Source organism: Zophobas morio, unplaced genomic scaffold (genome assembly GCF_036711695.1).
Source record: "Zophobas morio isolate AGI-343-1 ecotype UQ-CSIRO unplaced genomic scaffold, CSIRO_AGI_Zmor_V1 ptg000921l, whole genome shotgun sequence".
Classification (NCBI taxonomy): Eukaryota; Metazoa; Arthropoda; class Insecta; order Coleoptera; family Tenebrionidae; genus Zophobas; species Zophobas morio.
The window spans coordinates 46,626-59,720 of NW_026973023.1; the positions used below are offsets into that span (position 1 = coordinate 46,626).

The 13,095-nt window shown below is 35.2% G+C and overlaps 1 protein-coding gene across 1 annotated transcript; it reads left to right on the plus strand.

Annotated features, from left to right (window-relative positions):
• Positions 1-900: 900 nt before the first annotated feature.
• On the plus strand, positions 901-1,914 carry LOC135122182 (uncharacterized). Its single transcript, XM_064046390.1, has one exon. The coding sequence runs from the start codon at positions 901-903 to the stop codon at positions 1,912-1,914; it is 1,014 nt and encodes a 337-aa protein (XP_063902460.1).
• Positions 1,915-13,095: the final 11,181 nt, after the last annotated feature.

A 13,095-nucleotide genomic window follows, 5' to 3' on the forward strand; every position in this document is an offset into this window, starting at 1 on the left:
GCTAGAAACTGTATTTTTGTCGATTTTTATTGATTTCAGTGTTAAAATTTGCTCCATAATCCTCTAAATTCATCTCATATTTCGCATAAACTCCTATGTGGGGTAAACAGTCATTAATTGAGCTGTTTGCATATTTTAATGCGGGATTTCAGCTAAATTAACTCTATCAGTTTACATTTTATAGTGTCAATTTTAACCACACGGCGCTGACCTTTTTAAATTATTTTTATTTATAAATGATTTAATAATTTGCTGTTGGTAAATGTGTTTTTGTGCGTAACCATCGTTGGTTTACCTTTTTTTTTTGTGTACTTGAACTTGCTTATGTTGATTTTGTATTTATAAAGCGCATAATTCTGTTTGTTTACTTAAGCGTTTTAGGCAAGCGCCGCTTCGCGGCGCTGCCGTTTGTTTACTTCGGTGTCTTAGTTAGCCTAACTTTTATTGTGTTGTGTGCATATCTATTAGCATCAATTTAATCTCGTTTCTAAAAACCTATATTTAATGGACGGAAAGTGCCCAAAGTGTGCAGCATTAGTTGATCCTGCTCTTGGATTAGCTTGTGATTGGTGTGGTCGTTCGATGCACTACTCATGTCTTTCGATGCCCCCAGATGCGATTACGGCCTGCGACAGGGCTCGTAGGATCTCATTGCATGCTAAGTTATTTTGTGTGGACTGTGCAAATAATTTTAATATATTTAAAGCTTCCTCTGGTTCTGGTTCTATCTCAGATATATTTATTAAACAGCTTGGTGATTTGATTAAAAAAGAATGTCGCAGTCTTAATGAGGAAATAAACTTTTTGCGTACAGAATTGAATGTCCTGAAAAACAGCAATATTAGTCTTAATTCATTACCAACTGCTTCTGCTAAAATTGGAGTCGCTGAAAATGAGGCAATGCAACAATTAATTTCAGAAATTCAATTACTTCGTGCTGAGGTCAATGATCTTAAAGAGCGTAACCTTGACCTTGTTAAATCGTGCCAAATAGTTAAAACTTCGCAAAGTAGTACTGATAGCTCCAAGGATATTAACCATATCTCCACTAATGATACTAATGTAAGTTATGCTAAAAAACTACAAAACTCTTCAGAATGTGGTGTGATCATAAAACCAAAAAACTCATCTCAATCAGTAAAGCAGACCAAATCTGAAATTCTTCACACACTTAAACCTCTCCCTGCTAACATTGAAATCAATAAAGTCAAAGTGGTTTCCAATGGCGGATTATTAATTAAATGCGCAAATAAACAACAAAGTGATAATCTCATCAGTATCGCGGATGACAAGCTATCTAATAATTATAATGTTAAAAAGACAACTACAATTCTCCCTCGTGTACGTATAGTTGGTATTCCTGAAGGACTGAATAAAGACGAGATTGCTAGTTACGCCTTATCACAAAATTCTCATCTCTTTTCAAAGGATGCACTATGTAAGGTGCAAAAAATTTCATCTACCTCTAAGTCCAAAGATACGCTTCAAGCAGAATGTCTAGTCGATCTTGATTCTTATAAAAATCTACTCGATAACGGTCATTTGCTTATAGGTCTCAATGGGTGTAGCGTTTTTGATGCTCTCACGATTTTAAGGTGTTTTAACTGCAATGGTTATAATCATGGTTCTGGTCAATGTAAAAAGGAACCTGTGTGTCCTCTATGTGCACAATCCCATAATTTAAAAGCTTGTCCAAACCAAAGAAATGATGATAATACAAAACTCTGTTGCTCTAACTGTTTATCTATTCGCAATTTGCAACACTTGGAAATTAATACTTCCCATGCTGCTTGGGATTACAAGCAGTGTTTCGCTTATAAATCTGCTCAAGCCAAAATTAAACAGGATGTGTTTAATATGTCAACACCTATTGAAATTTCAAAACCTAAGCCCCTTCTCACCGATTTGTCTTGACTAAATAACTCCATCAATAGTATTAATCCGAAACTATTAAATTTTTATTATCAAAATATTCGCAGCATAAAAAATAAATTATCGCCATTTTACTTAAATGTTTCAGACAATTCATATGATGTGATACTCTTAACAGAAACATGGCTTAACAATAACATTGGGGATCTCGAAATTTTTCCACCTACTTACAATGTTTATCGTACTAATAGAGATTTTGAAAGAACACATTTTTCTAGAGGGGGAGGTGTACTAATTGCAGTTAACTCATCCCTTCGTACGGAACGTTTACAGTTTGATACCCATTTTTCTATTGTACCAGCCGTTGATATTGTTGGTATTAAAATTTATTTGGATCACTCTACTCTTTATGTTCTAGTTATTTACATTCCTCCCTCGCTAAGTAATGAAAACTATGCTCTTCTTTTTGATGCCATTTGTCAACTTAACTATCTGTATGAGTCTAACATACTTATTGTTGGTGATTTTAATTTACCTACCTATAGTCAAATTCACAACCCTTATAATTTACCACCCCTTGTTAAGCATTTTTTTGACTTTCTGCAGTTTCTTTCTCTACATCAATGTAACAAAATTACTAATAGTCTTAATCGAACACTTGATTTTGTCATAGCGAACAATCACATTTCGGTTGATCGTGCAGCAGAACCTTTGGCTCGAGAAGATGTGTATCACCCATGTCTCGAGTGGTCTATTGAAACAAAGCTCTATAAGAGATCCAGAACCTTGGCTAATGGTTGCGAATGGTACTTTAATTTCCGCAAGGCTAATTTTCCAGCATTATACAATAACCTCCTTCATACTAATTGGGAGTTTCTATTAAGTACCGTGATGTCAACTTAGCATGCGAGGCTTTTTATCAACATCTCGATTATATAATAGAACGTTTTGTGCCCAAAAATAAATGTCGTTCCTCAACTTACCCTGTTTGGTTTACACCTAAAGTCATAAAGTTAATTAAACAAAAATCTCATCTTTGGAACAAAGCTAAAAAATCAGGACTGCGTACCGATAAAGAAAAATTTGAGAACTTGAGACGAATTGTCAAGAAAGAAATTGAATATGCCTATAAAGAATTCATTTTACACGCAGAAAAAAACATTACAGCGAATCCTCAAGAATTCTGGAAGTTTGTCAATTTAAAACGAAAAAATCCGGGCATCCCTTCTAACATGACATACAAGGATGAGTCAATTGCTGGAGGTGAGAATTTGGTTCGATCTTTTGCAGATCACTTCAAATCTGTCTTTCGTTTATCAAGTTTTCACAATGTTACAGCAACTAGTGGTTCTCTTTTTCAGAGCAACATCTTAACAGATACCTTTTCAGACGAAAAAGTTTTCATAAAGCTAAAAGATTTGAAACCTAAGTTTACTGCTGGACCGGACATGATTCCGGCATTTTTAGTTAAGGATTGTGCGGCTGTCTTCTGCAAACCATTAAAATTTCTTTATAACTTAGCTATTTCAACTCAAACCTTTCCTAATATCTGGAAAATTTCTAAAATTATTCCTTTATTTAAAAAGGACGATCGCTCGATTATTGAAAATTATCGCCCAATCTCTATTCTAGACAATTTCTCCAAAGTTTTTGAATCCCTCCTGTTTGATACTGTATCTCATCAGATTAGTAATCATATCAGCGATTATCAGCACGGATTTGTACAGGGACGTTCTACAGTCACCAATTTAACGTCCATATGTCAATTTATTTCCGAAAGTCTAGACAGTGGTTTTCAAACTGATGTAGTGTACACGGACTTTTCGAAGGCTTTCGATAGAATAGATCACGGCATCCTACAAAATAAACTCTTCAATTCTGATTTATCGGACAATATGTGCTCCATAATCTGCAGCTATATTTCGGGTCGCAGTTGCTTTGTTGAATGCCGTGGTTTTCGTTCTCTACCTTTTATAGCCACTTCGGGTGTTCCTCAAGGTTCGGTTCTTGGTCCACTCATCTTCAATATTTTCATTAATGACATAGTGAAGGACATTAAATCTTCGGCTCTTTTATATGCTGATGACTTGAAATTGTATCGCCGGATTACATGCTACCAAGATTGTATTGAACTTCAGTCTGACCTAGATAAAATTTCTATTTGGTGTAAAAGCAACTATCTCTCTTTAAATTTGGAAAAATGTTATATTTTATCATATAGCTTAGCGAAACAAATTATCGACTATAAATATAGGATTGACAACGTTTTATTGTCACGTCCATCGCACGTTAAGGATTTAGGTGTTGTATTTGACACAAAATTATCATTTTCAGCGCATATTCAAACCCTAACATCAGATGCCATCAAACTTCTCGGTTTCATTATGAGAAACAGTAGCAGTATCAATGATGAAGCTGTAATAAAATTACTTTATTTTTCGTTTGTTAGATGCAAATTAGAATATGCTGCTATTGTATGGTATCCGCATTATACTGCGTACATTAATGAAATTGAAAATGTTCAGCGTCGGTTTTTAAAGTATTTACATTTCAAGGTATACACAACATACCCACCAAGAGGCATCTCACAAGAATATCTGCTCCAGACGTTCTCAATCTCTAGCATAGCTCACAGGGTGAAGACGGGATATCTGCGCTTCTTTACCAAGCTTATCGGAAATGAAATTAATTGTTCACATTTACTGAGTCTTCTCAAATTCAATTGTCCAAAATTCAATGTTAGATCGAATAATATTCTTTATCTACGTACACCAAGAACCAACATTTTGATGTATTCCCCAATGTACAATATTTGCCGAACAGTGAATATTGTCCATCCTAAATTAGATATCTTCTGCTGTCGGTTATCCGATATAAAGAAATTAAGTTTCGGTTCGTTATAATAAGTTGTTCAGTATTAGGTTGTTCATCGAAGTCGATTCATTCATTAGCTTGTTTATTGATTTAAAAATTTTTTTCTTTTTTGTATCTGTACTAGTTAGTTATAATATTGCACTTGTAGAATTTTTAAAAATATTTGTGTGTAATTTTGTATTCAGTAATTGGGGGTTACCCTGTTGGATGCAATAAACCATTTATTTATTTATTTATTTATATTTCAACGTTTTTTGATGGTTCTGAGCCACCAAACACACTTAAAGCATGCAGAATCGACTCAGAATAGGAAAAGGAGACGTTTAGGTCAATTTTATGCATTCTGGCGTTCGTAGATACAAGAAAACTGTTAAAATTCTTCAGAAACGTCACTTTTGAAGTGTTTTCTTGTACTTTTAAGCCACTCAGATACCCTACGGGCTCGGAAAGTGCAACGAAACCATCAAATTTTAGCTAGAAACTGTATTTTTGTCGATTTTTATTGAATTTGAACTATATTTCAACGTTTTTTGATGGTTCTGAGCCACCAAACACACTTAAAGCATGCAGAATCGACTCAGAATAGGAAAAGGAGACATTTAGGTCAATTTTATGCATTCTGGCGTTCGTAGATACAAGAAAACTGTTAAAATTCTTCAGAAACGTCACTTTTGAAGTGTTTTCTTGTACTTTTAAGCCACTCAGATACCCTACGGGCTCGGAAAGTGCAACGAAACCATCAAATTTTAGCTAGAAACTGTATTTTTGTCGATTTTTATTGAATTTGAACTATATTTCAACGTTTTTTGATGGTTCTGAGCCACCAAACACACTTAAAGCATGCAGAATCGACTCAGAATAGGAAAAGGAGACGTTTAGGTCAATTTTATGCATTCTGGCGTTCGTAGATACAAGAAAACTGTTAAAATTCTTCAGAAACGTCACTTTTGAAGTGTTTTCTTGTACTTTTAAGCCACTCAGATACCCTACGGGCTCGGAAAGTGCAACGAAACCATCAAATTTTAGCTAGAAACTGTATTTTTGTCGATTTTTATTGAATTTGAACTATATTTCAACGTTTTTTGATGGTTCTGAGCCACCAAACACACTTAAAGCATGCAGAATCGACTCAGAATAGGAAAAGGAGACGTTTAGGTCAATTTTATGCATTCTGGCGTTCGTAGATACAAGAAAACTGTTAAAATTCTTCAGAAACGTCACTTTTGAAGTGTTTTCTTGTACTTTTAAGCCACTCAGATACCCTACGGGCTCGGAAAGTGCAACGAAACCATCAAATTTTAGCTAGAAACTGTATTTTTGTCGATTTTTATTGAATTTGAACTATATTTCAACGTTTTTTGATGGTTCTGAGCCACCAAACACACTTAAAGCATGCAGAATCGACTCAGAATAGGAAAAGGAGACGTTTAGGTCAATTTTATGCATTCTGGCGTTCGTAGATACAAGAAAACTGTTAAAATTCTTCAGAAACGTCACTTTTGAAGTGTTTTCTTGTACTTTTAAGCCACTCAGATACCCTACGGGCTCGGAAAGTGCAACGAAACCATCAAATTTTAGCTAGAAACTGTATTTTTGTCGATTTTTTTTGAATTTGAACTATATTTCAACGTTTTTTGATGGTTCTGAGCCACCAAACACACTTAAAGCATGCAGAATCGACTCAGAATAGGAAAAGGAGACGTTTAGGTCAATTTTATGCATTCTGGCGTTCGTAGATACAAGAAAACTGATAAAATTCTTCAGAAACGTCACTTTTGAAGTGTTTTCTTGTACTTTTAAGCCACTCAGATACCCTACGGGCTCGGAAAATGCAACGAAACCATCAAATTTTAGCTAGAAACTGTATTTTTGTCGATTTTTATTGAATTTGAACTATATTTCAACGTTTTTTGATGGTTCTGAGCCACCAAACACACTTAAAGCATGCAGAATCGACTCAGAATAGGAAAAGGAGACGTTTAGGTCAATTTTATGCATTCTGGCGTTCGTAGATACAAGAAAACTGTTAAAATTCTTCAGAAACGTCACTTTTGAAGTGTTTTCTTGTACTTTTAAGCCACTCAGATACCCTACGGGCTCGGAAAGTGCAACGAAACCATCAAATTTTAGCTAGAAACTGTATTTTTGTCGATTTTTATTGAATTTGAACTATATTTCAACGTTTTTTGATGGTTCTGAGCCACCAAACACACTTAAAGCATGCAGAATCGACTCAGAATAGGAAAAGGAGACGTTTAGGTCAATTTTATGCATTCTGGCGTTCGTAGATACAAGAAAACTGATAAAATTCTTCAGAAACGTCACTTTTGAAGTGTTTTCTTGTACTTTTAAGCCACTCAGATACCCTACGGGCTCGGAAAATGCAACGAAACCATCAAATTTTAGCTAGAAACTGTATTTTTGTCGATTTTTATTGAATTTGAACTATATTTCAACGTTTTTTGATGGTTCTGAGCCACCAAACACACTTAAAGCATGCAGAATCGACTCAGAATAGGAAAAGGAGACGTTTAGGTCAATTTTATGCATTCTGGCGTTCGTAGATACAAGAAAACTGTTAAAATTCTTCAGAAACGTCACTTTTGAAGTGTTTTCTTGTACTTTTAAGCCACTCAGATACCCTACGGGCTCGGAAAGTGCAACGAAACCATCAAATTTTAGCTAGAAACTGTATTTTTGTCGATTTTTATTGAATTTGAACTATATTTCAACGTTTTTTGATGGTTCTGAGCCACCAAACACACTTAAAGCATGCAGAATCGACTCAGAATAGGAAAAGGAGACGTTTAGGTCAATTTTATGCATTCTGGCGTTCGTAGATACAAGAAAACTGTTAAAATTCTTCAGAAACGTCACTTTTGAAGTGTTTTCTTGTACTTTTAAGCCACTCAGATACCCTACGGGCTCGGAAAGTGCAACGAAACCATCAAATTTTAGCTAGAAACTGTATTTTTGTCGATTTTTATTGAATTTGAACTATATTTCAACGTTTTTTGATGGTTCTGAGCCACCAAACACACTTAAAGCATGCAGAATCGACTCAGAATAGGAAAAGGAGACGTTTAGGTCAATTTTATGCATTCTGGCGTTCGTAGATACAAGAAAACTGTTAAAATTCTTCAGAAACGTCACTTTTGAAGTGTTTTCTTGTACTTTTAAGCCACTCAGATACCCTACGGGCTCGGAAAGTGCAACGAAACCATCAAATTTTAGCTAGAAACTGTATTTTTGTCGATTTTTATTGAATTTGAACTATATTTCAACGTTTTTTGATGGTTCTGAGCCACCAAACACACTTAAAGCATGCAGAATCGACTCAGAATAGGAAAAGGAGACGTTTAGGTCAATTTTATGCATTCTGGCGTTCGTAGATACAAGAAAACTGTTAAAATTCTTCAGAAACGTCACTTTTGAAGTGTTTTCTTGTACTTTTAAGCCACTCAGATACCCTACGGGCTCGGAAAGTGCAACGAAACCATCAAATTTTAGCTAGAAACTGTATTTTTGTCGATTTTTATTGAATTTGAACTATATTTCAACGTTTTTTGATGGTTCTGAGCCACCAAACACACTTAAAGCATGCAGAATCGACTCAGAATAGGAAAAGGAGACGTTTAGGTCAATTTTATGCATTCTGGCGTTCGTAGATACAAGAAAACTGTTAAAATTCTTCAGAAACGTCACTTTTGAAGTGTTTTCTTGTACTTTTAAGCCACTCAGATACCCTACGGGCTCGGAAAGTGCAACGAAACCATCAAATTTTAGCTAGAAACTGTATTTTTGTCGATTTTTTTTGAATTTGAACTATATTTCAACGTTTTTTGATGGTTCTGAGCCACCAAACACACTTAAAGCATGCAGAATCGACTCAGAATAGGAAAAGGAGACGTTTAGGTCAATTTTATGCATTCTGGCGTTCGTAGATACAAGAAAACTGATAAAATTCTTCAGAAACGTCACTTTTGAAGTGTTTTCTTGTACTTTTAAGCCACTCAGATACCCTACGGGCTCGGAAAATGCAACGAAACCATCAAATTTTAGCTAGAAACTGTATTTTTGTCGATTTTTATTGAATTTGAACTATATTTCAACGTTTTTTGATGGTTCTGAGCCACCAAACACACTTAAAGCATGCAGAATCGACTCAGAATAGGAAAAGGAGACGTTTAGGTCAATTTTATGCATTCTGGCGTTCGTAGATACAAGAAAACTGTTAAAATTCTTCAGAAACGTCACTTTTGAAGTGTTTTCTTGTACTTTTAAGCCACTCAGATACCCTACGGGCTCGGAAAGTGCAACGAAACCATCAAATTTTAGCTAGAAACTGTATTTTTGTCGATTTTTATTGAATTTGAACTATATTTCAACGTTTTTTTGATGGTTCTGAGCCACCAAACACACTTAAAGCATGCAGAATCGACTCAGAATAGGAAAAGGAGACATTTAGGCCAATTTTATGCATTCTGGCGTTCGTAGATACAAGAAAACTGTTAAAATTCTTCAGAAACGTCACTTTTGAAGTGTTTTCTTGTACTTTTAAGCCACTCAGATACCCTACGGGCTCGGAAAGTGCAACGAAACCATCAAATTTTAGCTAGAAACTGTATTTTTGTCGATTTTTATTGAATTTGAACTATATTTCAACGTTTTTTGATGGTTCTGAGCCACCAAACACACTTAAAGCATGCAGAATCGACTCAGAATAGGAAAAGGAGACGTTTAGGTCAACTTTATGCATTCTGGCGTTCGTAGATACAAGAAAACTGTTAAAATTCTTCAGAAACGTCACTTTTGAAGTGTTTTCTTGTACTTTTAAGCCACTCAGATACCCTACGGGCTCGGAAAGTGCAACGAAACCATCAAATTTTAGCTAGAAACTGTATTTTTGTCGATTTTTATTGAATTTGAACTATATTTCAACGTTTTTTGATGGTTCTGAGCCACCAAACACACTTAAAGCATGCAGAATCGACTCAGAATAGGAAAAGGAGACGTTTAGGTCAATTTTATGCATTCTGGCGTTCGTAGATATAAGAAAACTGTTAAAATTCTTCAGAAACGTCACTTTTGAAGTGTTTTCTTGTACTTTTAAGCCACTCAGATACCCTACGGGCTCGGAAAGTGCAACGAAACCATCAAATTTTAGCTAGAAACTGTATTTTTGTCGATTTTTATTGAATTTGAACTATATTTCAACGTTTTTTGATGGTTCTGAGCCACCAAACACACTTAAAGCATGCAGAATCTACTCAGAATAGGAAAAGGAGACGTTTAGGTCAATTTTATGCATTCTGGCGTTCGTAGATACAAGAAAACTGTTAAAATTCTTCGGAAACGTCACTTTTGAAGTGTTTTCTTGTACTTTTAAGACACTCAGATACCCTACGGGCTCGGAAAGTGCAACGAAACCATCAAATTTTAGCTAGAAACTGTATTTTTGTCGATTTTTATTGAATTTGAACTATATTTCAACGTTTTTTGATGGTTCTGAGCCACCAAACACACTTAAAGCATGCAGAATCGACTCAGAATAGGAAAAGGAGACGTTTAGGTCAATTTTATGCATTCTGGCGTTCGTAGATACAAGAAAACTGTTAAAATTCTTCAGAAACGTCACTTTTGAAGTGTTTTCTTGTACTTTTAAGCCACTCAGATACCCTACGGGCTCGGAAAGTGCAACGAAACCATCAAATTTTAGCTAGAAACTGTATTTTTGTCGATTTTTATTGAATTTGAACTATATTTCAACGTTTTTTGATGGTTCTGAGCCACCAAACACACTTAAAGCATGCAGAATCGACTCAGAATAGGAAAAGGAGACGTTTAGGTCAATTTTATGCATTCTGGCGTTCGTAGATACAAGAAAACTGTTAAAATTCTTCAGAAACGTCACTTTTGAAGTGTTTTCTTGTACTTTTAAGCCACTCAGATACCCTACGGGCTCGGAAAGTGCAACGAAACCATCAAATTTTAGCTAGAAACTGTATTTTTGTCGATTTTTATTGAATTTGAACTATATTTCAACGTTTTTTGATGGTTCTGAGCCACCAAACACACTTAAAGCATGCAGAATCGACTCAGAATAGGAAAAGGAGACGTTTAGGTCAATTTTATGCATTCTGGCGTTCGTAGATACAAGAAAACTGTTAAAATTCTTCAGAAACGTCACTTTTGAAGTGTTTTCTTGTACTTTTAAGCCACTCAGATACCCTACGGGCTCGGAAAGTGCAACGAAACCATCAAATTTTAGCTAGAAACTGTATTTTTGTCGATTTTTATTGAATTTGAACTATATTTCAACGTTTTTTGATGGTTCTGAGCCACCAAACACACTTAAAGCATGCAGAATCGACTCAGAATAGGAAAAGGAGACGTTTAGGTCAATTTTATGCATTCTGGCGTTCGTAGATACAAGAAAACTGTTAAAATTCTTCAGAAACGTCACTTTTGAAGTGTTTTCTTGTACTTTTAAGCCACTCAGATACCCTACGGGCTCGGAAAGTGCAACGAAACCATCAAATTTTAGCTAGAAACTGTATTTTTGTCGATTTTTATTGAATTTGAACTATATTTCAACGTTTTTTGATGGTTCTGAGCCACCAAACACACTTAAAGCATGCAGAATCGACTCAGAATAGGAAAAGGAGACGTTTAGGTCAATTTTATGCATTCTGGCGTTCGTAGATACAAGAAAACTGTTAAAATTCTTCAGAAACGTCACTTTTGAAGTGTTTTCTTGTACTTTTAAGCCACTCAGATACCCTACGGGCTCGGAAAGTGCAACGAAACCATCAAATTTTAGCTAGAAACTGTATTTTTGTCGATTTTTATTGAATTTGAACTATATTTCAACGTTTTTTGATGGTTCTGAGCCACCAAACACACTTAAAGCATGCAGAATCGACTCAGAATAGGAAAAGGAGACGTTTAGGTCAATTTTATGCATTCTGGCGTTCGTAGATACAAGAAAACTGTTAAAATTCTTCAGAAACGTCACTTTTGAAGTGTTTTCTTGTACTTTTAAGCCACTCAGATACCCTACGGGCTCGGAAAGTGCAACGAAACCATCAAATTTTAGCTAGAAACTGTATTTTTGTCGATTTTTATTGAATTTGAACTATATTTCAACGTTTTTTGATGGTTCTGAGCCACCAAACACACTTAAAGCATGCAGAATCGACTCAGAATAGGAAAAGGAGACGTTTAGGTCAATTTTATGCATTCTGGCGTTCGTAGATACAAGAAAACTGTTAAAATCCTTCAGAAACGTCACTTTTGAAGTGTTTTCTTGTACTTTTAAGCCACTCAGATACCCAACGGGCTCGGAAAGTGCAACGAAACCATCAAATTTTAGCTAGAAACTGTATTTTTGTCGATTTTTATTGAATTTGAACTATATTTCAACGTTTTTTGATGGTTTTGAGCCACCAAACACACTTAAAGCATGCAGAATCGACTCAGAATAGGAAAAGGAGACGTTTAGGTCAATTTTATGCATTCTGGCGTTCGTAGATACAAGAAAACTGTTAAAATTCTTCAGAAACGTCACTTTTGAAGTGTTTTCTTGTACTTTTAAGCCACTCAGATACCCTACGGGCTCGGAAAGTGCAACGAAACCATCAAATTTTAGCTAGAAACTGTATTTTTGTCGATTTTTATTGAATTTGAACTATATTTCAACGTTTTTTGATGGTTCTGAGCCACCAAACACACTTAAAGCATGCAGAATCGACTCAGAATAGGAAAAGGAGACGTTTAGGTCAATTTTATGCATTCTGGCGTTCGTAGATACAAGAAAACTGTTAAAATTCTTCAGAAACGTCACTTTTGAAGTGTTTTCTTGTACTTTTAAGCCACTCAGATACCCTACGGGCTCGGAAAGTGCAACGAAACCATCAAATTTTAGCTAGAAACTGTATTTTTGTCGATTTTTATTGAATTTGAACTATATTTCAACGTTTTTTGATGGTTCTGAGCCACCAAACACACTTAAAGCATGCAGAATCGACTCAGAATAGGAAAAGGAGACGTTTAGGTCAATTTTATGCATTCTGGCGTTCGTAGATACAAGAAAACTGTTAAAATTCTTCAGAAACGTCACTTTTGAAGTGTTTTCTTGTACTTTTAAGCCACTCAGATACCCTACGGGCTCGGAAGTGCAACGAAACCATCAAATTTTAGCTAGAAACTGTATTTTTGTCGATTTTTATTGAATTTGAACTATATTTCAACGTTTTTTGATGGTTCTGAGCCACCAAACACACTTAAAGCATGCAGAATCGACTCAGAATAGGAAAAGGAGACGTTTAGGTCAATTTTATGCATTCT

Bases quoted from the DNA above. Each gene is read 5' to 3' on its own strand.
- LOC135122182 (XM_064046390.1), top strand. From the start codon at position 901: ATGCAACAATTAATTTCAGAAATTCAATTACTTCGTGCTGAGGTCAAT.